General features: G+C 51.3%; 2 protein-coding genes across 5 annotated transcripts in view; one reads left to right on the top strand and one right to left on the bottom strand.

Annotated features, from left to right (window-relative positions):
• Nucleotides 1-21810, top strand: part of Eif4e1b (eukaryotic translation initiation factor 4E family member 1B) — a 32899-nt gene that overhangs the window by 2803 nt on the left and 8286 nt on the right. Inside the window, exons 2-4 of the mRNA XM_039096186.2 lie at nucleotides 158-5673; nucleotides 7241-7323; nucleotides 9699-9809. The gene's annotated coding sequence lies outside the window, so the exon portion shown is untranslated. The remainder of the gene's footprint in view (nucleotides 1-157; nucleotides 5674-7240; nucleotides 7324-9698; nucleotides 9810-21810) is intronic.
• On the bottom strand, nucleotides 5836-14154 carry Sncb (synuclein, beta). Of its 4 annotated transcripts, none has more exons than XM_006253594.4 (7): nucleotides 13858-14144; nucleotides 13465-13568; nucleotides 13114-13243; nucleotides 10147-10188; nucleotides 9872-9990; nucleotides 6849-6938; nucleotides 5836-6468 (listed from the first exon to the last, which is right to left on the bottom strand). In XM_006253594.4, exons 3-7 carry the CDS (start codon nucleotides 13232-13234, stop codon nucleotides 6436-6438), a joined length of 405 nt encoding a protein of 134 aa, XP_006253656.1. In that variant the 5' UTR covers nucleotides 13235-13243; nucleotides 13465-13568; nucleotides 13858-14144; the 3' UTR covers nucleotides 5836-6435. The 4 variants fall into 4 exon arrangements, with proteins under 4 accessions (XP_006253656.1, XP_063132084.1, XP_063132083.1 ...); XM_063276014.1 differs by having other exon boundaries at nucleotides 6849-6934; nucleotides 9868-9990; nucleotides 13858-14134; XM_063276013.1 differs by lacking the exon at nucleotides 13465-13568 and having other exon boundaries at nucleotides 6849-6934; nucleotides 9868-9990; nucleotides 13858-14154.

Here is a 21810-nt window from a genome sequence, read left to right as displayed (position 1 = left end):
GATGACCTGCCTATCTGGAGCTCCCTGGAAAGTTATTTGTGCCCCTTTATGGAGGGTCTACTGAGACCTGGGACTTAGGCTCCTTGTATTAAACCTACATGGCCCCCCACACCCCCTATGGGGTGCATGTGCACTCTTGAATGTGCTTGTATTTCAGGTTGGACTGCCGCTGGGGAGCCATACACATTCGTATGCACCAGAAGATAAACAAGTGCCTGCAGCTCCTTGGCGGGTGCCCAGGCCGGGGGTGGAATAAACAGTCCCAGTGACTTTCTGAGAAGAGAGCGTGTGTGGCAACCGGCGCCATGGAGACAAGCAGACTGTATCCGAGCAGAGGCAGCAGCCGGCCCCCAATGCCATCCTGAGTGCCTGTATGCACAGGCTTACACGCGACTCAGTGTGCATCTCATATTCTCCCTTCCTCTCTGTCATGCCCACATCACGTTCATGTCTACTTCAAACACAGTCATGTTTCACACCCAAAGCCACCCACCCACTCCTGGGCTGTAGCCAGATAACCTCATTCCAGTTTGGTTTGAAGCTAAGGGGTTTGGAAAAGCTTTGAGGTGGGCAGTTAGTAATACCTGTAGTTCCCGTCCCCTTCTTCTGTGCACTGGCTGTCACCCAGGCTGAACTTCATCTTTTAGCATATCAAAACCTCAAGGGATTGTGTGTGTGTGTGTGTATGTGTGTGCATTTGTGTAGTGCGTATATGTGTGGTGTATGTATGTGTTACGTGTGCACGTGTGTGTTGTGTGTGCACGTGTGTATGCACATGTGTGCGTGGTGTGTGTGTACATTTGTGTGGTGTAAATGTGTGTGCACGTGTGTGGTGTGTGTATATGTGTTACATGTGCATGTATATGATGTATGTGCTGTGCATGTGTGTGTTGTGTATGCATGTGTGTATGCACATGTGTGTATGTGGTGTGTATACATTTGTGTGGTGTGTATGTGTGTGCATTATGTCTGTGTTATATGTGCATGTTGTGTGTGCATGTGGGTATGCACATATGTGTGTGATGCGGGTGTACATGTGTGTGTACATGATGTGTGTTATGTGTTGGAGTTAGATTTACGGTTCGTAGTAGCTTGCAGACCCATCTTTGGGCACCATCCTTGCACACAGTTCAGTGCTCCAGGGAGACATGCACAGTTCCTTTCCACAAGCTCATCAAGAGTCGCACAGACCACAGATTCCTTCAGGCTCCATGCCTCTCCTGCTGCACACTGCACTCTGTGCTCCCCACTCTCACAATGGTGGTGCTAAGGGCTCCATAGTTGTCCCCTCATATTTGATTCTTAAGGAAAGCCAACTGAGATGGAGAATTATTACACCCACTAGACAGATGAGAAAAGAAACTCACCAGGGTCACACAGTTAGCAAGGGACAGAGCTGGGAGTTATAGTGTGGCTTTACATATACACATGCAGCACCCCATGTTTGTGCAGCCCCTGACTTAGCCCAGATAACTCACACCTGACAAGACCCCTGACCCCTGACATGGATTGCTCCTGGGCCCTCATTATGTTGTCTCAAGAGTCATGAGTGCTTTGGCCTGAACACGACAAGCTGGGCATGGTGGCACAGGCATGCAATCCCGGCTATTCAGGAGGCAGGAGGATTGAGAGCTCCTGAACTATGGGATTGAGGAGGATTGAGGCCTAGACTAGGATATCGGCAATTGACCACGATCCTGGTTGTCTAAAGTAAACATAAAACTGAGCTGAGGTTGTAATGCAGCTGAAGAACACTTGGCTAGCATTTGCAAGGTCCTGGGTTGGATCTCCAGTACTGGAAAGGAGAGAGATCACCATCTGATGCCCACCCAGACCCCTTCTCTACTTTTCTGCAACTCTCCACCCCCAGCAGCTGAAGGCTGGGGTGGCCCAGGGTTTGGATGGGTGACTCAGGCTGAATCATGGCCCAGCTGCTCCTTGATAACCCCTCCCACTCCTGCCCAGAGAGTCTATTTGGAAGGCAGGGGTGGGCCTTGGTGTTGTGGGGAACAGGGAGCAGGTTGGGGGATGGTAGAGGACTGAGTACTTAAGTAGACACAGTGTGAAAGGGCTTCTCTGGAAGCTACCATACTCCTTATCCAGGAACGTGGCTCCTTTTGCTTGGAGGCCAGGAGCTCACTGGCTAATCCCAGGACTCATTTTGGCTCCCTTCCCCCATCCCATAGCCCTAATAAAATAACACCGACATTAACTATTCTAATTGATCACTTAGCAGTTAACTGCTCTTGCTCTGCAGTTTATAAAACACCTTTTAATCTGGGGGTGGGAATGAACACCCTCTCATTGACACAGAGGAAACCGAAGTTCTGAGAGCTTGTATGGTTGGCCAATGTCACACTGTTGGTGATATGACAGACATAGGCTAGAAGCCCAGGCCTGTGGAAGGTGAGCACTGAGCAGCTGAGCCAAGGGCCTGGTAGAAATGCAGTGGGTGGTGTTAGCTGTGGGGAAGGTGTGGGGCATGGCACTGGATGGCACAATGAGGTATTAAAGGCATAGCATGGTGTGGCATAGTTGGACCAGGGCCAGGGTCCTGAGAGGCAAGGCTGGTGGAGAATGGTGCATGCAAGATTGTTAAATTTTAATTTCCTTGTAATTAATGGATTATAGAATTATCTGTGCCTTCCAATCTTACACTGTCCAAGACCAATATTCTAAGGCAAAATTCCAGGGCGTCGTCGAGTTTCCCTGGAAAACGCTTGGAGGCTTTGCTTCCGGAAACCTCAGGGGTTTTTTTTATATCGAAAAAAGAATGACCTCAGGCCTCTGTAAAAGTGAGCTATGGGGAGGCTTGAGTGAAATCACCATCCTGCCCTTTTAAGCTGTGAGGGACTCGGCAAAGGCTCGCTACTGGTTTTCACACGTTGCTTTGCCATTTAGCAAACATCTATGGGTGCTGGGCAGAGGGCAGAGTGGGCTTCTGGAAGCCCCGGGGGCAGCGCTGAAGAGGGAGTGGGTGACATCGCTTCCTTTCCCCCTGCCTGGGCTGTGTCTGGCCTTCCCCCACCCTCAGCCCAGGAGCCTGTTTCTAGGCAACCAGATGGATGCAGAGATGGTTCGGAGGGGAGAGAGCTAAAAATAGGGAAGGGAGAAAACAAAAATAAAGTTCCAGAGAAATCCCTGAAGCCACATCACTGGGGCTGGGGGATGGGGAGACAGACGAATGGCATGGTAAGGACATGGGGACAGCCCCTAGCCCTTCATGAGGGGAAGGAGGCAGTCTCCCAGTTAGCTGCTCAGCGGGAGTCTGCAGAGTGCTGATGTGGACGAGCTGGGTGAGGCAGTGAGGAGAATGGCTTCAGAGTGATGGGAAATCTCAAAAGAGAGAGAGGGTTTCATTTCCATGCAGTGGAGTTGAGAGCAGGTGCTTAGGGGGAAGAGAATGGAGGTAAACAGAGAGCCAGGGTCAGCAGGGGGGAGGCTGGATATTTCAGGGGAGCTTGAGAGGCCCGGCAGGTCTCAGCCCCGACTGCACAGCCTGCCTGTAATACCCATTCTCTCCAGATAACCTCCCGGCATACCCTTTCATTTGGGTTTCAGCTCTGCCTCAGACACTTGACCTGGTCAACTTTTTTCTTTTTTGATTGTATGACTTTTTTTTTTTTACATTCATTAATTTGTAGATAAGGAGTCACATTCATAGAAGCCAGAAAACAGCTTTCTGAAGTTGGTTTTTCTCTTGCTGTGTGAGTTCCAGGGATCAAACTCAGGTCACCAGTCTTGGCAGTAAGCAACTGTCCTGGTGATGCTCTCATTCCTCGGTGACTACCTTCTAATGTCGCTCATCGCCTGCAGACTACCACCACATCCTTTGGTATTTCTCCATACCACTGGGGTAGTCATCACATGTGGGGCAACAGGCAAGCAGTGTCACTACCGTCTCTGTGACACTGAACAAGTCTGTCATGTCCACAGTTCTGTTCCCACCTTTCCCCGTTATTCATATTTTTCCATTTGTCTCCTTTTGAGAAAACAGGTTTTGGTCATTCCAAAGGTCTTGGCCTTTGGAGTCAGGCATGGGGCTCAAGGTGGCTTTTGACATTTCTCAGCAATCAGGCTTGGCCAGGTAGCACGCCTCTCTAACTCCTATTCTCCCACCGGAGTAGGGGTTGTCGCAATGAAGCATTGAGGGTGGCTTCAGGTGAAATTGGTGAAGTACCACATGCTTGGGCTAACCTGGGAGCATGGTAAATGGCTCAGACCCCATGAACTGGACACAGACACACACACACACACACACTCTTTAGACATCGGCTGGCATCTTCTGCTGACACTTCTGGACGTGTGCCTGGAATGCATTTAAAGTGACTCCGGCAGGTGAGAATGTTGGTCTCTAAGCAGAATCTTTCTCAGTGGGGCCAGGTGTAGGATTTGGCACTTAGGAAGGAGGAAGTAAATCTTTTCACAGGCCAGATGGTAAACCTAGTTTTGACATCTAAAAATGGGGATCAGGGGTTGGAGATAACAGTAGAACCAATAAATAAGGGGTTCAATGTTGGTTTACAGATAACAGCGCTCTCTCTCTCTCTCTCTCTCTCTCTCTCTCACACACACACACACACACACACACACACACACACACACACACACACACACTGGGTGTAATAAAACCAGGACAGACAGGGCTGGTGACCAAATGGGAAAGGTCTGCATAAACCAAGGGTATTCAAACTTAGAAAATTATATCGTGCTGGTAAGTTAACCGTATCTAAGCCAAAATTCAGCCGGAGGGCCATGCACCTGTAATCCAGAAGACAGCGGGTTGTAGGTAGTGTGGTAATTGGGCTTCTATCACTCCCACTCATCTAAGCCCACCGGTTTGTTTCACAGGGTCATCTGTTAGCTACTTTCTGCTTCCAGATATGAAGGCCCAGGTGACCAGAACACACTGGTCTCCCGTTGGGTTAATGGCTTCCCCAGATTTGCCATCTTCCCTCCATCGGTGACTGAATAGAGTGAGCAGATTCAACACGACGTTGAGGGGACTTCTCTGCAGGAAACCAGACTATAGTTCTTGCGCAGCGAACGCAGACCTGACTGGGTTTCTACTGCAATTGGAAACGCCGCACAGACTAGGGCGGAGCCTGTCCGAATAAAAGCGTTTTCCTACTCGCAGAGGCGGAGCCTCCACGCGTTGCAGATTTTATCAAGGTTTCCTTCTTACTCTGAGTCGGCGGGGGCCCCCTAGTGCTGATCGTGGTGTGGTCCCGGCGTCTGGCGCGCTTCCCAGTATTCTGCAGACCCTCTCCTACTCCAGCTGAAATCTCAAACTTTCAGTGAGTGGAGAGTACCGCCTGGCGGGAGCTCTGCCCTCTCCTGGGCCAATGCTTCATTCTGTTTTGTTTGCGTTGGGCGGGTGTGCCTAAATGTGTGTGGACAGGACTGGAGTGGGAGGGGTCTGCCAACGGTTAACGACGTCTTTCCGCCGCTCGTCTACAACCGGGCCAAAGAGCGCGGGTCTGCATGTGAGCTCTGGCCTTGGTGCTGAAACCCGGGCTCGCGCGTAGAGACTGGCGCACGTTCACGCGCGTGCATGCGCATTCACGATGCTGGTGCGGCCCTTGCTTCTTTTGGTCTTGTACTCCTCCCTTTCCTGCCAGGAGGTGGCGCCTGATGCTAACTTCCCGCCTCCCAGTCAACTTCAATCTCAGTGTGAGTGACGGTAGGGGCAATCACCCTCCGGGTCGTGGGCCAGCGTGGAGATGGATAAGCTGAGGTAGCCAGCGATGTACCTGGGTTTAGTGTGTTAAGAGTTCAAGGAGCGAAGGAGCAGTCTGGGGCCCAGAAGCCCAGTCCTGCCTAGGCGGCGCCAGCTACAGACAGATTGGCTTTATTCATGGACACACTGGGGAGCGGCTTGGCCGCCCACCCGGGACACGCTCACACAGTGGGTGGGGGACTCTCCATGCCACAATCACAACGTACGACGCCCGCGCTTGGACTGAGCGGGCTGAGGGAGGGAGCATGGCACGACCTGGCTCCTGGTTTGGGTTAAAAAAAAACAAACATTTTAGGGGTCGAAGTGGGGCTGCCCGGGGGCCCCTTGGAGAACCTCTGTTAGGATGGGGAAGGAGCCATAGTTTTCCCATCTTGGTTTAAAAATACATAGAACATGCTACATCCGAGCAGACACTGGACCAGATGGAGGGTGAGGGGCAACACTGGTAGGGCGGGGCTCCCAGCCGGACCTCTCTGCCCGACTCTAGTCCACGCCTCAGGGATGAACGCGGGCAGGTAGGACAGACGGAAGGGCAGGGCAGACACTAACACAGGCCCTGAGGAAGTGCCTCGGAGCCGAAGGAAGAACTCGTGTTTGGGGGAAAAGGTATAAGGACAGCCCTGGCTCTGGGGAGTGAGGAATGGGGCGGGGACAGGGAAGGAATTGTGCTGCTGGTGCGGGGTCCTCATGGACCCTTACGCCTCTGGCTCGTATTCCTGATATTCCTCCTGCGTCAGAGGGAGGGGTGGAACAGAAAAGAGCACAAAGCAAGGGTTGGAGACTAAGCGGTCAAGTGCAGCCTGCCCATATCCCTCCCCATCAAGGAGAGACAATGTTTGTCCCAAGCTCTGGGCAGGGAGAAACACGGAGTTGGGGCCAGCTGAGACATTCCGAGGCAGTTGTGCCTGGGGAGCCTGGCCTTAGGCACCATCTGCCATCTGTCTTCTTCTGCCTCCTGGACCCAGAGTTATTGAAGCCCCCTCCCCCTCCCCTGCTCCTTCACCCCTCTCCCCGCCCCATCCCACCTAGCTTTATTATGCTAGGGACCACCCACCTAGCTATGGGTGGCTTCAGGGGTGCCCCTCCCCCAGCCCGGCTGCCCCCTCACCTGGGGTGAGTCCTCGTAACTTTCCCCTTCAGGCTCCATCAGAGGCTCAATCAGGGGCTCCTCAGCCGCTTCTTGGGCCACTTCCTCTGGCTGTGAACAGAGAACGGTAGGGTTGTGTGGGCAGCTGGACAGCCCTTAACATCCCATGATGGTGGGCTACTGGATGCTTGGAAGAGTGGGATAGACTGGGGAGGCTGGACAGTGCCAGGACTGGTTAGGTGAGTTATCTATTTGGAGGTCTTAGAAGGTAGGATGGACCTGCGAACGGTGAATTCCCAGCCAATCTTCAGGGGAAGCTGGAGTTGGGGGAGAGAGGGCAGAGCGCTCTGCCTCAGTCTCTACCCCTATCACTGAAATTGAGATGGGGAGACAGCCCACCGCTCTCTGTTTAGGTGCAAACTGCCAGACTGACTATAGGACCCAGGAGAGAACTCTGGAAGCTTCCCTCCAGGGCAGAAGGGAACTGGAGGCTCAGGTATGGGGCTGGAAAGGGGCTCTTCGTGGTTCCCTCCACTGTTTCCACCCATCCCGCCCTCCCCCAGGGCTGAGCTTGGCCTGATTTCTTCACTGTAGCTATTTTAAGATAAGCTGGAAGCAACAGCTCATGGTGTTGCTTGGATGTGTGAGCTAAGACTCTCCCCTCCCCCCTGCATCTGCTGCCCAGATGGGCACAGACCAATGAGCATGCATGTAGAGGTCTGCTAGACACATGGCTGGCCACCTGCAGATCAGCACACATCTATGTAAACCCATGATGACTTTCGGTGTATGCATGCCTGTAGAAGACCACATGCGGGCTGGCATGTGACCAGGAGGACCCTGGAGAAGTGGTCCTGAGAAGTTGACACTTCCCGTTGCCTTAGCCCCTTGGAATATTATCTACTGATGCTGCTTCTGTGTGTACAGAGTTTTTACATCTCCCGCAAATGAGGGTGGTGGCTCATTCCTCTCTTTGTGGAGATGATCAAAACAATGACAAGTGTTACTTTGTCCCAAGTTGCCCAGATGCAAGCAGAACCCAGGAAAGACATAGTGTCAAAGTCTCAGCTGGAGGCCCTGAAGGTATAGCATGTGTGTCTGGCATGCTAAAGGCCTTGGGCTCAATCTGCAGCACCCCTGTCCACAAATAAACCCCAACTCTAGCCCCTTGTTTGGAAATGAACGCAGCAGGACAGTAGAATGCTCTGGGCATGTAGCCTAACTACTGTGGAGTACGACCCAGCGGGAATGGAATTCCCACAGTGGAGCACGGGGGCCCCACAGGAATGGAGAATCACCCTTCTCCATTCTCAAACACTGGCAGTCTTAGATGTCAGGGTGTGGAGTAGGAAAAACAATGCAGAAGAGAACGTGCACGTGAGACCAGAGAGCACCCAACCAGTGTTTGCAGTGACTGGGGTCAGGAAGCAGGTGCCCTCGGGCCGTGGGTGGGGCGGGCAGGGCCTCAGCAGAAGGAAGCTGAGTGGGTACACAGAACGCCAATGCTTGGGAGATACCCCCTCCATGAACCAGGCGTGGTCCACTGACTCACGCAGGCCTGGCTGGGATAAGGGTCTTTAAAGGCAGCATAGTGCAGGAATTCTAGAGGTGTTTTGTGTCTTGAACTGGCCGCTGGCTTCATTGAGAGATCCCTTTCTAAAGTGTCTTTCCTTGGGGGGTGGGCTAAAGCAGCCTTTAAAAAAGATTTATTTTTTGCTCTTGCTCTCTCCTCTTGCTCCTGCTTCTCCCCCCACTCCACAGTGCTCATGGCTGGCTTCTACTCCTCTCCTCTCCTCTCCTCTCCTCTCCTCTCCTCTCCTCTCCTCTCCTCTCCTCTCTTCTCCTCTCCCCTCCCCTCTCTCATATATACATGTATATATATATATATGTATACATACACATATACCTCTCAACTTTCCTTACCATGCCCCAGATAAGCTCTATTCTATACTATTAAAAAAGATTTTTAGGGTTGGGGATTTAGCTCAGTGGTAGAGCACTTGCCTAGCAAGCGCAAGGCGCTGGGTTCGGTCCCCAGCTCCGGAAAAAAAAAAGATTTTTATTTCATATTTATGAATGCTTATCATTCATGTGTGTCTGTGTGTCACACATGTATCTGTGTACCATGTGCATGCCTGGTGCCTACAGAGGAAAGAAGAGGACACTGTATCCTTTGGAACTTGAGTTACAGATGGCTGTGAGATACAATGTGGATGATGGGAACCTTACTTAGGTCCTCTGCAAGAGGAACAAGTGCCTTTGACTGCTAAACCATCTCTCCAGCCCCATAAGACAGAGTCTCTCTCGTACAGCCCTGGCAGTCCCTGTGTTCACTGCTGACCTGATCCTGGAGCATTCACTGTTTGCAGGCCAGACTTCCTATCTCAGGAGCTCTCAAGGTGTGATCTCTGGAACTGCAGCACTAAGGGCCCCTGTGTACTTCATCTTCTTACTTCTGCCCCAGGACCTTTGTGTCTCCTGGTCAAAACTGCTTGGAATACAGTTCTGGAACATCTCAGGACTGTCTCTCCTTCATCCTTTGGAGGTTACCTCAAATGGGACCTCCCAGGAAACTCTCTCCTGGCTCAAGTAGACCTGTCACAGTATTTGTCCCCCTCTCCCACTCCCCCACCACAGTGCTCTCTTCTCCACTGCACACACACACCCTGTTTGACGTCATCATATGCACTGACTGGCTTGGTGCTGTGCTCTCATTGCCTCGGTGGCACGCACGGAGTCCATCGTGGGGCCACTAGAAACAAATCTTCACTAACGTGGGACAAGCATCGTGTGCAGGCGTGGTCAGGAATGTCTGGGGTAGTGCTGCTAAGTGGACTATGCACTGACAGTCCCTTCTGGGTCCCTTCACAGGGAACATGGAGTCTATAGACACCTCCTTACAGCTTCATTCTTAGTCGAGTGCACACAGACTTGAAGGAAGGGAAGCAAGCAAACTTTGTGCCCCGGGCTGGAGGAGTGGAGGTGAGTGGACAGGCATGTGTGCCCGGTGTGTATGACACGTGTGTGGGGTGAGGGGCACTTGCCTTCAGGTCTGTGGGGAACTCCTCCTTCTTCACCAGGCCGGTGGCTGCTGCAATGTTCCCAGCCCCAGAGAACACAGCTCCTCCCAGATGAGATGCCTGCTCCTTGGTTTTCTCAGCCACTGGAGCAGGGAGGAGTTTGGGGAAGGGTTCAGTGCCAGGGGCCCCCACATTGTGTCCCAGAGCCTTCCCTCTCCAGGGACAACCCCACACAGAAGCCTCAGGAGTCCCCACCCAAGCCCCTCACTCCCCATAAAGCACTGGGACTGGTCCGGTACCTGAGGCCACGCCTTGTACCACTCCCTCTTTGGTCTTGCTTCCTATTGGAAGAAGGAGGAGCATAGTTATGGAGTCCGAACACAGGAACAGAGATTCTAACCCAACACTGGGGCCATTCAGTAAGCACAGGACCCAGGAAGCAATGAGTCTCCTGAACACACATCACCCCCGCCATGAACCCCTACATTCCATAACTTTCACCCCCATGCTAACCCCCTCAGTCCCTATACATACTTCCTCAGGCCTCTGGTCTCTGCCCCAGTATCCATATCCTCCCAGTGGAAGCTGGCTGAGTACCAGGGCAAAGTGCTTAGCATCTTCTGGTTTACCACCAGGGCTATGATGATGGTGGTGGGCTGTTGTTCTTTCTTCATAGTTGGAAAACAAAAGCCCAATAAGGGCCCTGCAGTTAGTGGCTGGGCGAGCATTCGAGGCTGACTTGAAACTCTTGTTCCCAGCTACTGTGTAGCCCAGGATGGGATGCTGAGAGGAACAGCCATGCCCTTGCCCCATGACCTGCCCCCTGCTGCCTTTCTTTTTTTTTTTTAATTTATTCATTTATTATATACAAGTACACTGTAGCTGTCTTCAGATACACCAGAAGAGGGCATCAGATCTCTTTACAGATGGTTGTGAGCCACCATGTGGTTGCTGGGAATTGAACTCAGGACCTCTGGAAGAGTAATCGGGTGCTCTTAACCGCTGAGCCATCTCTCCAGCCCCCCCCCCCCCCCCCCGCTGCCTTTCTGCTAGCCTGTCTCCTCCAAACAAGAGTCAGCTCCTCCTCTGGCTAAAGTGGAGAATGTTAGGTGCAGGTGGTGTTCAGATTGTAGAAGGCATGCATGCCACTGTCTGGGCCTTCACCAGGATAGTGGGGTAGCATTGGAAAAGGCAAGAAGAGCTGGCTACAGGGTATGAATCCTCCAGGGCCTGGGGAATCTGTCATGTGAAGACTTAGCAACCAAGGCCACCATGAGGGGTTGAGGCTAAACTAGCTAGAGGCAAGGGTGAGGCCAGAGGGGTGAAGTGTGCATAAAGCTAAGGCTAACAAGAATTTGGAGGCACAAGGGACAGGAGGCTCCGTGCACGCTATTCATTCAGTCACCAGCAAATTGTCTGAACACTTTATGTGCAGGGCCTGGGCCAACGGCTTACTCTCTGTCCTTGATTAGTAGGGAAAAAATATTTAGACTCTAGAAACTGCAAGAGGTGGGGACACTGCCTGGGACTTGAGAAATGGGGACACGTGGTTATTCTAAAAGGAGATTAGGGAGGAGGAATCAAAAGCAGGCAGGTAAGACTCCGCCTGAGCATCAGGGCACCAGGTATGGTGAAAACCATGCTGGGAATGTAGGCTGAGGTAGGCATGGTGGGTACCACATGCCAGGTTACCGGAGCCAAAGCCATAACAGAGGTCCCTGGACAAGGCAGGAAGGTAGGAAGCACCTACTAGGGGGAAAGATACCATGGCTGGGAGAGGCAGAGAGACAATGATTTGGTCCCAGGGGTTTAAGGAAGGCTGGGAAAAGGGGAGGGGTAAGGAAAGGAGGTGGGGGCCTTGGCTAGGCTGATGTGGACTTCAGACACTCTTCCGCTGGCCTTAATTACTACTGCGCTTGTCTCAGGTGGCAATGCCCCCTGGCCTCCCTGCAATTTGCTCTGTCCCTGAAGATTGGAGGGACTATTCTGAACTAGTCAGACCACGTCGATCTCTCACTAGTAGCTTCTAACGGCAATCACAAGGATGCTTCAGCCTGGCCTACAAGGTCTTCTTAGGGATTGGTTGTTGACTGACCATCTGAGCTCTTCTTCCAGCATGACTCCTACTCTCTCTGCTCTTCGGTCCAATCTGTGGTCTTTGCATCCCAACCCTCTGCCTTTCCAGGTTCCTTAGCTGTCAGGGCCGATCCTGCATACCAGCCTGCCAGTAGCTCCCTCTTTTGCTCTCTTCCCCACAATGATCCCCACACTTGCCGCTCCATGTCAGATCCTACCCCTGAAATGCTACACCTCACCATGAGGAGACCACGGCTTTGCGCCCTCTCAGCATCCACATAGCCCTCGGCACCTGGTATGCTTTTATGGATCACGATCCAAGCCTGGAAATGACCTTGGGCAAAATGTTCAAATCGCTTCTATCTTTTCCACAGGAGCAAGCCCTGACCTCTGATCTGAGCTCTGAAACAAGTCAGTGAACTTCCCATTTCCAGCCCTTTTCTCTTTTCTCTCCTTCTGCAAATAACCCTACAAAATCCTTTCACACTTTGGGGTGAGAGAGATTAACCTCTTGGCCTTTGTCCTGATACTGGCTGCCAGTTGCTGGGAGGATGAACTGGAGAGGCTGCCAGGGTAAAACCACAGGCTCTGTGTGTGTGTGTGTGTGTGTGTGTGTACATGCATGTGCGTACATGTGTGTATGTGTGTGTGCCTGTGTGTGTATGTATGTGTGTGTGCATGCACGTGTGTGTGTGTGTGTGTGTGTGTGTGTGTGTGTGTGTGTGTGGTAGCTGGAGAGAGCCCGCCAATAACCAGGGAAGGTGGGGCTTTCCAGCGGGATTCATACCCGGGCTTCAGACTTTAGCAGCTGTGTGACCTTGGGCAGAGTGAACAGAGGGCTCTGATCTGTGGACTAGCCGAGGAATGTTAGGTGCTGTGGCATTTCACAGCAGTTGGCCTCATGTAAAGGTTCCCCACCAGGTCACTATTAATAGTGATGACAGGATAAGAAAAAGGAAACTCTGGCGAGCTCACCACTTTGGTCCCTGTTTTTTCGTGTGAACATCTTATACTCCTACCCTGTCCCCCACCTCCTCTTAGTCAATTCCATGGACTGGCCGTGTCCCCAGTGACCCCTACTGACCTCGCCCATCTGCTGACTCATATTCTCATGCCCAGACCCCCCAGTCACTCTGAGGACCCTTCCTGGTACCCTTAGAAGACACCCAGCCCTGCAGCCCCTTGCCCACCGACGTAGAGGACGCCTTCCTTGGTCTTCTCTGCCGCCTCGGTGACCCCCTGCTTGGTTTTCTCAGCTGCAGCCACAACGCCCTCCTTGGCCATGGACAGGCCCTTCATGAACACGTCCATCCTGGCGGCCTGGGGAGGGTGAACACACAAGTGCCGGGGCGCTGGCTCTGCACCCTCACTCGGGCCTTCCCTGGGGACCTGGTGCCCCCTCCATCCCTTCCTCAGACTTGGCGCGCTTCTGGGCCGGGAGCCCCCTCCTACCCTCTCCACTCCCCAGCTCTAGGCCTCAGAGCTATGCTGCGGTGAGTCCTAGCGTCCTTGAAACCCCAGGACGCGGGAGGGGCCAGCACCTCAGTTATCCGGAGATCTGCAACCTGCAGGCCCGCAGAACCGGAAGCTAGGCTCGGCGCGAACACGGACCGGGGCCTGTCTGTACACACAGCAGTCACACGGTCTGCATACAAACACACACCACGGACATGCTCACGTGCACACACAGAATACGGGGCGTTCAGAAGCGCATGGACACTCGGACACACGAGCATGGACGCACGTCCGCACGTCCACCCAGACTGTAGCAATCAGAGGGGACAGACACGCATCCTGCAGTGCACCTGCCGGCACCCGCTCAGCGCTTTCCATCTCTGTGCCCATGTTTCTCCCTAGGGCAATCTCCATCCCGCTTCTCACCCTACCCCAGATCCCTAGGGATCCCCAGTTCTGCCCCCTTTCCGGAACCTCACCTGGGTTTCGGGGCCGGGCTGGGGGATGGAGCTGTGGTGGCGGCAGCGGCGGCTACTGCCAGCAGACGCGCGGGGCTGGGCTACGCCGGGTAGGGGTGGGCTCGGGGCCAGTGGGGTCCTGCCGTGGTCAGGCTCTTGAGTCACCCTCCCTGAGCTGGAGCGCAGCAGTGCTCCGGCCTTGGGTGATCTGCCACCAAGGATGCTACTCGCGCGCTCCGGCTCAGCTCCGGCTCCTGCTCCGGCTCTGCGGCAGCTCTGAGCTCAGCACCCCCCTCTTGTGGCCGCGCCGCCCCCTCCGCCTGACTGACAGGGGGCGGGGAGGGTGACATCTCCCCAGAGCAGGCGAGCCTCCAAGGGAGGGCCTATGACGTGCAGCTGGGGACCCTAGTGCTGGAGATCTGTAATCTTTGAGAAGAGTGGGAGGGGGCAATGCGGCGAGTGAGGACTGGGGAAGAAATGATGCGGTTGGCCTGGGAGTTCAGATAGATTCGAATCTTAGCTGCGTTTGTTAGTAACTGTGGGATCTTGAACTGCCTCCCTCACCTCTTCTTGTAGAAACAAGGAGGGAGTCAGAGCCTGTCTAGGCAGCGCTTGGATGGGTGGTGCAGGTTCGAGGATGGAAACAGAGCTAAAGAAAAGCAGGGTTCACATCTCAGGGTGATGCTGCGTGATGCTCTCACGGCCGTGCAGAGATAAGAGGCAGGAAACAAAATAAATGTCTCCACACTGGAACCACACAGAGTTACTTCAGCCTTTGAGAGGAGTTAGGAAGACAGAGAAATGCAGATGTAAGAAACAGGCTTGAGGCAGGGTAGGTAGGCAGCAAAGGCCTCTTCCAAGAAATCACTTGTACTAGAGAGATCGGGGAGAAGCAACAAGGTAGACCTAGACAGCTGAGGGTGAGATCCACAGGACCCTCAAGGGACCCTCAAGGGCAAAGGCCCCGAGGCACCACCCACGCAGGCCGGCAGTCAGGAGGCAGGGCAACCTAGAACCAGTGTTGAGGAGGACCTAGACAAGGACACTATGGCTTTATGGCTATGAGAGAGGATTCCAGATGGACCCCAGTCAGTTCTATAAAAGAATTATGCCCACGCAGGTGTGGAATCCCAGATGAAAGGGGCCCTGACAGCTCAGGGAGTCAGGGAAAGGAGTAAAAAGGAGGTGGCACCTAATTTGGGGCTGACGGGATGGGTACGGTTCGCTCCCCTCCCCCTAACAAGATCAGAAGAGAACTTTAAACTAAGGATATAACACAGGCGAAGGCAGTGGCCATGGAAGAGCTGGGTGTTTGAGAGACAAGATGTGCCACCCTCAGACCGTAGGACACGGGCAGGGAAAATGCTCATGGCGGTGGTAGGGCTGTAAATTGGCAGAGGCTTTAAGAAGGCCAGTTTGGCAGTGTTTCCTAGGACTATAAATGCACACTCCTTTTGGATCAGCTGCGCCCCTTCCAGGAACTCTCCCCGTGGTGGATCTCTCTTCTCCTGTGTGCACACTGACACGTGTGTGCAGGGATGGACACAGTAGAAAACACTGACAATGTTCTCAACGTCCCCTCAGAGGTCTGGGTGCTTCCTTATGGCATTTCTAGCCAGTGACACAGTGTGATGTGGTTAGGAGGCGTGAGCCAGAATCCCCATGCACCAACACACCAGTGAATCAAGATGGCGTTAGTGAGAAGCGGGTGCAAAGATTGTGGGTGTTGAGCAAGCTAATTGCGATAGAAAGTGATATTACACATTTATATATTTAACAAGTAGTGTGTAAGAATATGGTTTTATGTATATCAACGTGTATTTATTATATATAAGTATTAGCATATGTTAAATATGCAAGTATATATGTGCACACTATATGTATTTATCACAGACTACATGCATTATGTACAGAAACGTTCCATACATATATACACATATTGTTGACCTTTCCTACCAAAGGGCTCTGCGACCTTAGATTCAACCACCAAGTAATCCAGAAGACCAGCTGGAGAGATGGCCCAGTGACTGTTCTTCCAGAAGACCAGGGTTCAATTCCCAGCACCCCCATGAGGCTGCTCACCATTGGCTGTAATTCCAGATCACGGGGGGAATGCCTGTGGAGTATGCTCACCTGTGCAGACCCATACATAGATACATAATTAAAAAAAATTTAAAACAAATTTTAAATAAGAAGGAAAACTGTGTAAACAGGTACTATGCTGAACACAATTTTTTTCCCGTCATTATCTTTTAAGTAATAGTTACCTAGCACTGTGTTGTATTAGGTCTTAGAGGTTCTCTGAGGTGATCAGAGTCTGCAGAAGGTGGGGTGCAGCCTATATGTATTGTCACACCATTGTCACATGTGAGGACCTTGAGCGTCCACTGATTTTGGTGCCGGCCGTGGGTCCTGGAATCAATCTCTGAGGATACCCAGGGATGTTTGTACACATCCATCACCAGAGAAAGACATCACCAGAGAATGACAGCCACAAAACTACTCACTGAATTGTTCTGGAAGTGGGCAGAAAGTGGGAGGCCCAGAATGGATGAAATTCATCGGGCAAAGTTCTGCTTCTTCACTTTCTTTGTGCTGTTTAGTCATTTTCCCAAGCTTGGAAGGGACATGGCTTCATGACATTGCAACTGTCTCTTCCTGTGTTTAGGGACTCACTGCCTTCTGAGTCAGAGCCTACCCAGACAATTCCAACCTCTGCTACCCCAGCTTCCTCACATGAAGGACACACGACTGGCACACGTAGCCGGAGACTGGTCTCAGCAGGGAATGCAGGGGTCTGTTCTGATGAGGAGGGGTAGTGGTGGTGGTGACAGTGACCATGGGCAGCAATGCTACTCTTGCTGGAGTGTCCAGCACCAACAGAGTAAGCAACTGACCACAGCCCTTGTTGCCCACTAGGCAGTGGGCTCAGCATCACTTCAGGCTGCACGGTCTCTCAGATGATCAGATGAACTGGTCAGAATTCCTGTGGCCTGCATGCAGAGTTCTGAATGCCGGTATTGGTAAGGTAAGATGAACACAGGAGAGCAGGTATCTTAGGGTTTTACTATTGGGAGCAGACACTATGACAATGCAAGTCTTATAAAGGACAACATTTAATTGGGGCTGGCTTACAGGTTCAGAGGTTTAGTCCATTATCAAGGTGGGAACATGGTAGCATCCAGGCAGACATAGTGCAGGAGGAGCTGAGAGTTCTACATCTTCATCTGAAAGTTGCTAGTGGAAAACTCACTTCCAGGCAGCTAGGAAGAGGGTCTTAAAGCTCACACCCACAGTGGCACACCTACTGCAAGGCCACACCTACTCCAAGGCCACACCCACTCTAAGGCCACACCTCCAAATAGTGCTACTCTCTGGGCCAAACTCATGCAAACTACTACAGCAGGTTTGTACCTCACAGCAGGATACAGGAAAACATGGGATGATTTGGGAGGGGGGTGTTGCAGTTTTGTTTGTTTGAGGTAAGGTCTCGTTATAAAGCCCAGGTTGGATCCAACTTACAGAGATTCACCTGCCTCTGCCTTCTGAGTGCTGGGATTAAAGGGCTGCACTGTCTGACTAAATTCCTATTGTGTAAGTTGGTTTAAGGGTACAGCCCTTCGTGGCGTGGGCAGGCATGGCAATGAGAGCTGGAGGTCGCTGGTCACAGTGTCCACCTCAAAGAGTGTGTAGCCAGAGAGGATGCAGTAGAAGAGGACGACCAGAAACGTGGGAGCACTGCGTGACCACCTCTCTCTTCCTTTCTTCTGTTCTTCTCTCCTCTGCGATGGGATCTTGCTTTAGTCCAGGTTTTGAGTCGAGCCATCTTCCTGCTCCAGTGCTGGGATCGCAGGTCTGGACCACCAGGGCTGACCTTCACCTTCACTTTGCAACTGCTGCCGGCTTGGGGAGAAAAGGACTCTTGGGTATGGGTGGCATGGCTGGAGAGATCATTTGTATGACAGTGATGCTCAGGTCGGGACGGTATGAGGCAATAAGTGGGGACAGTAGGAAGCACCTGTTTTAGACCGTTTGTCTAGCTGCCTGGAAGACAGTCTTCTCCTGGCTACCTTATGCTCAAGATGTAGAACTCTCAGCTCCTCCTGCACCATGCCTGACTGGATGCTGCCATGTTCCTGCCTTGATGACAAAGGACTGAACCTCTGAACCTGTAACCCAGCCCCGGTGAAATGTTGTCCTTATAAGAGTTGCCTTGGTCATGGTGTCTGTTCACAGCAGTGAAAGCCAACTAAGACAGTGCTTAAGGAAACCCCCCCCCCAGAGCAAAGAGGGGGCTGTGCTCTCCAGAGAGCCTATACAGCAGAGCTGACCGGTTATGGTGTGGGGCACAGCTTTCTCAGCAAGACCTGGCCACTGACTTCTCAAAATCAGAGCAGTACTCACAAGACCTTCCCAAGCTTGGTCCAACTAACATTTTCTCGTGTAAGGGCAGATGGGGAGGTCACCAGACATAGTAACTCTCCTCCTTGCCATGTCCCCAGCTGCACATGTCTTCTTGTAGTCTCTGGAGCCCTATAGTAATAGTAGGTGGAAGGTTGGTTGGGGGACTGTGGCGTCTGCTGTGGTGGGTGTGGTGTGCTCTTCCATAACGTGTCTGTTTGGGGGGATCCCCACCCTCTTGTAGATAAGTCCAATAAACCCATTAGTTCATGAACTGGACACAGTGGAGTTGCCTTTGATCTGTCATTGGTGGTCTATCTGTCAGGCTCAAGTGCGCATCCTATTTGCTGATGGATAGTTCAGTGAGTGGTTCTCAATGCTAAGAAGGCTATAAAACAAGGGGTGGGTTGAAGAGTGCCCGGGCACAGCAAGCCTCTTTAGATAGGGTGGGCAGGAGCTGACGTTTGAGCCAAGCTCTGAAGGACAAAGAGGGGAAATCAGTTGTCTAAAGAGACCTGGGGTTGTAGGTGTAGCTCAGTGGAGAGAGGGCTGGCTTAGCATACGAGGGGCATGGGGTTCATCTCCAGCACCCTATAAACAAGGGGTGGTGGCACACACCTGCAATCCCAGCACACAGGTGGAGGCAGGAAGATCAGAGTTCGGAATCATCCTCAGCTACATAGCAAGTTTAAATTTGTGGCTGGCATGGGCTATGAGACAGGGAAGGAGGGAAGGAATTATGGGGGAGGGAGGGAGGGAAGGGGAGAAAAGTAACTTCAAACGCAGAGGCTGAGGCAGGAATGACCTTGGCCTGCTGGAGGACCATGATCACGGACCCTCTGAGGTGGGATCATGGGATCATGCTGGCCTCCAGCCTGAACTTTGGCTCACATTCCAGCTGTCCAGGAAGAGTTAAACTATCAGATCCATATCAGACGACTTCTCTGAGACACACAAAGAATGTTTTAGAATGGGAAGTGGGGTTCACAGAAGACCTTCTCTCTGTGTGGGATCCAAATGGATAAAAAAATACAGACAACCTGTCTCCAGAAAGACGGCTCCCTAGAACTGGGGTGCTTTTGTGTAAAATAGTAGTGAAAACAGAAAGAAGAAAAGCAAAAGAATAGATGATGGAAATACAGGTGCAGAGACGTCATGCTCCGACCAGGATTAGGCAAGGGATAAAGAAAACGGAGTGGCTTCCGTTTCAAGGAGAGAAACACGGAGAAAGATCCAAGCAGATTGCTTCTTTGATCCCCTGGGAAGGATTAGCTCACTTCAGGATAGAGGTGGCCACTTTCTGAGAGGACCGCTCACAACAAAACCAAGTGTGAAGATAGGCATTGTCCTCTTCATGGAGTAACCAAAGTGGATGTTTAGCCACTGTCCATGAGCCATACTTGCAGTGGGGAGTAGGGCAGTAAACTCCTGCACTGGAAGAATACAGAGGACTCTTTGCTACTTCAGCATGGAGGAGATACAACACCCAAACAGAAGGCCCCTCGACCACTTTGTATTGTGGTGCTGGGAGCAGAGACACTTTGTAACCATCCTGATGGACCTGAGAAGCAGTCTGGAAGAAACCTCATGGGATGCTGCCAGGAGCACAGACATCTCCCACTACCTCTTTGGAACTGTGTAAGGCCTGCAACCTCTTCCCCTGTCTTAGCCGTCCTAGATGGACCTGAGAAGCAGTCTGGAAGAAACCTCATGGGATGCTGCCAGGAGCACAGACATCTCCCACTACCTCTTTGGAACTGTGTAAGGCCTGCAACCTCTTCCCCTGTCTTAGCCGTCCTAGAGGCTTTCTTAAATTTCTAAGCACCAGGCCCTCCTCTGTGTGAGAGGTAATACAGTCCCACAAGGCAGCGTCAGTTCCACCACTACAGAAATTCCATTGGTGTTCATCATAAAACTCTTCCAAATGACTATCTGACCTTGATGTCAAAATATACTTGAGAGCGTGTTCAGAATAATTTTTCTTATTTTTGTGGAGTTTGTGAATTTTACCAGATATTCTGAACTTGCTTATACTTCAAAACTTTGACAGAGGGACCATGAATGGTTCACCAGGTAAAGGGGCTTGCTGCCAAGCCTGATGGCCTGAGTTTGATCCCTAGAACCTACATGGTGGAAAGAGATAGCTGTTGTTGTCCTCTGATCCCTGCATACGCACTCTGGTATGCTTACCCATTTACACTAATCTCCACTTCAAATAAATTAATAAGCAAATGTAGGGTCAGTGAGATGTCTCAGTGGATAAAGGTGCTTTTGTGCCTGACAACTTGAGTTCAATCCGTGACATCCATATGATAGGGAAAAAATAGAACTAATTTCGCTAAGTTGTCTTCTCTCTCTCTCTCTCTCTCTCTCTCTCTCTCTCTCTCACACACACACACACACACACACACACACACACACACACACTGGTGGTTTGAATGAAAATGGCCTCCATATGTTTATATAGCTGAATGTTTAGTCCCCAGTTGGTGGAATTGTTTGGGAAGGATTAGGAGGTGTGGCCTGTTGGGGAGAGTGTGGCCTTGTTGAAAGAAGTGTGGCAGTGAGGTGAGCTTTGAGGTTTAAAAGTGCAGCCTATTGCAGTTAGCTCCCTCACACTTCACACTTGTGGATCAGCACCACACCTGCCGACCTGCTCCATGCTCTCTCCTGTGGTTATCATGGACTCACCCTCTGAAACAATACATCTCCCTTAACTTCTTTATAGAAGTTGCCTTGGTCACGGCGTCTCTTTGTAATAATATAAAAGTAACTAAAACACACATACAGACACACAAAACCAATTAATAATAAATTATAAAAAATTGAAAGTAAATGTAATGTAATTTAAAATAATAATAATAATAATAATAATAATAATAAGCAACTTGAGTCTGGAGAGATAGTTCAGTAGTTAAGTGCACTTGCTATCTATAATTCTAGATCCAGGGCTCCTGATGCCTCCCTTTTCTGGCCTCCTTGGGTACCCACATACATGTGCACAGATACAGACACAGAAGCAAATTTAAAAAATAAAAAAAATCTTAAGTAGATTTAAAACCTTAGATCCTTGACTTTTTTCTGAAGATGTGGGCTATTTGAAGAAAGCACCTAGGTGGGTTGCTTTCAATTCATCAATGTGTACGCTTAAAATATACTTGACTTTTTTGGGAGGGAGGGCGTTTCAAGACAGGGTTTCTTTGCGTATCCCTGGCTGTCCTGCAACCCATTCTGTCGACCGGGTTGGCCTTGAACTTGGGGATCTGCCTCTGGAGTCTGCACCACCACCGACTGTTCAGCTACTCGATGTCTTTATACAAAGATTTACTTATTTATATCTTATGAGAGTGTTTTGCCTGCTTGTGTGTATGTATGTGGTACATACATGTACACACTCCACAAGTACCACATGCATGCAGTGGGGCCTGTGGAGACCACAAGAGGATATTGGATCCCTTGGTACTAGAGTTACAGATGGCTGTTAGCTACATGGGTACTGGGAATCAAACCTTGACTCTCTGCAGCAAGTGCATTTAACCACCGAGCCATCTTTCTCGTCCCCTAATCCATGAA

The sequence above is a fragment of the Rattus norvegicus genome, chromosome 17 (genome assembly GCF_036323735.1).
Source record: "Rattus norvegicus strain BN/NHsdMcwi chromosome 17, GRCr8, whole genome shotgun sequence".
In the NCBI taxonomy this organism is placed as follows: Eukaryota; Metazoa; Chordata; class Mammalia; order Rodentia; family Muridae; genus Rattus; species Rattus norvegicus.
This window is presented reverse-complemented; position numbering and strand designations above follow the sequence as displayed.

Bases quoted from the DNA above. Each gene is read 5' to 3' on its own strand.
- Sncb (XM_063276013.1), bottom strand. From the start codon at position 13,234: ATGGACGTGTTCATGAAGGGCCTGTCCATGGCCAAGGAGGGCGTTGTG. The intron at 10,189-13,113 runs GTGGGCAAGGGG...TTCTTCCAATAG, and splicing joins GGAAGGCGTCCTCTACGTCG to GAAGCAAGACCAAAGAGGGA. The intron at 6,935-9,867 runs GTGCCCCTCACC...GTTCACAGCCAG, and splicing joins CCCCACAGACCTGAAGGCAA to AGGAAGTGGCCCAAGAAGCG.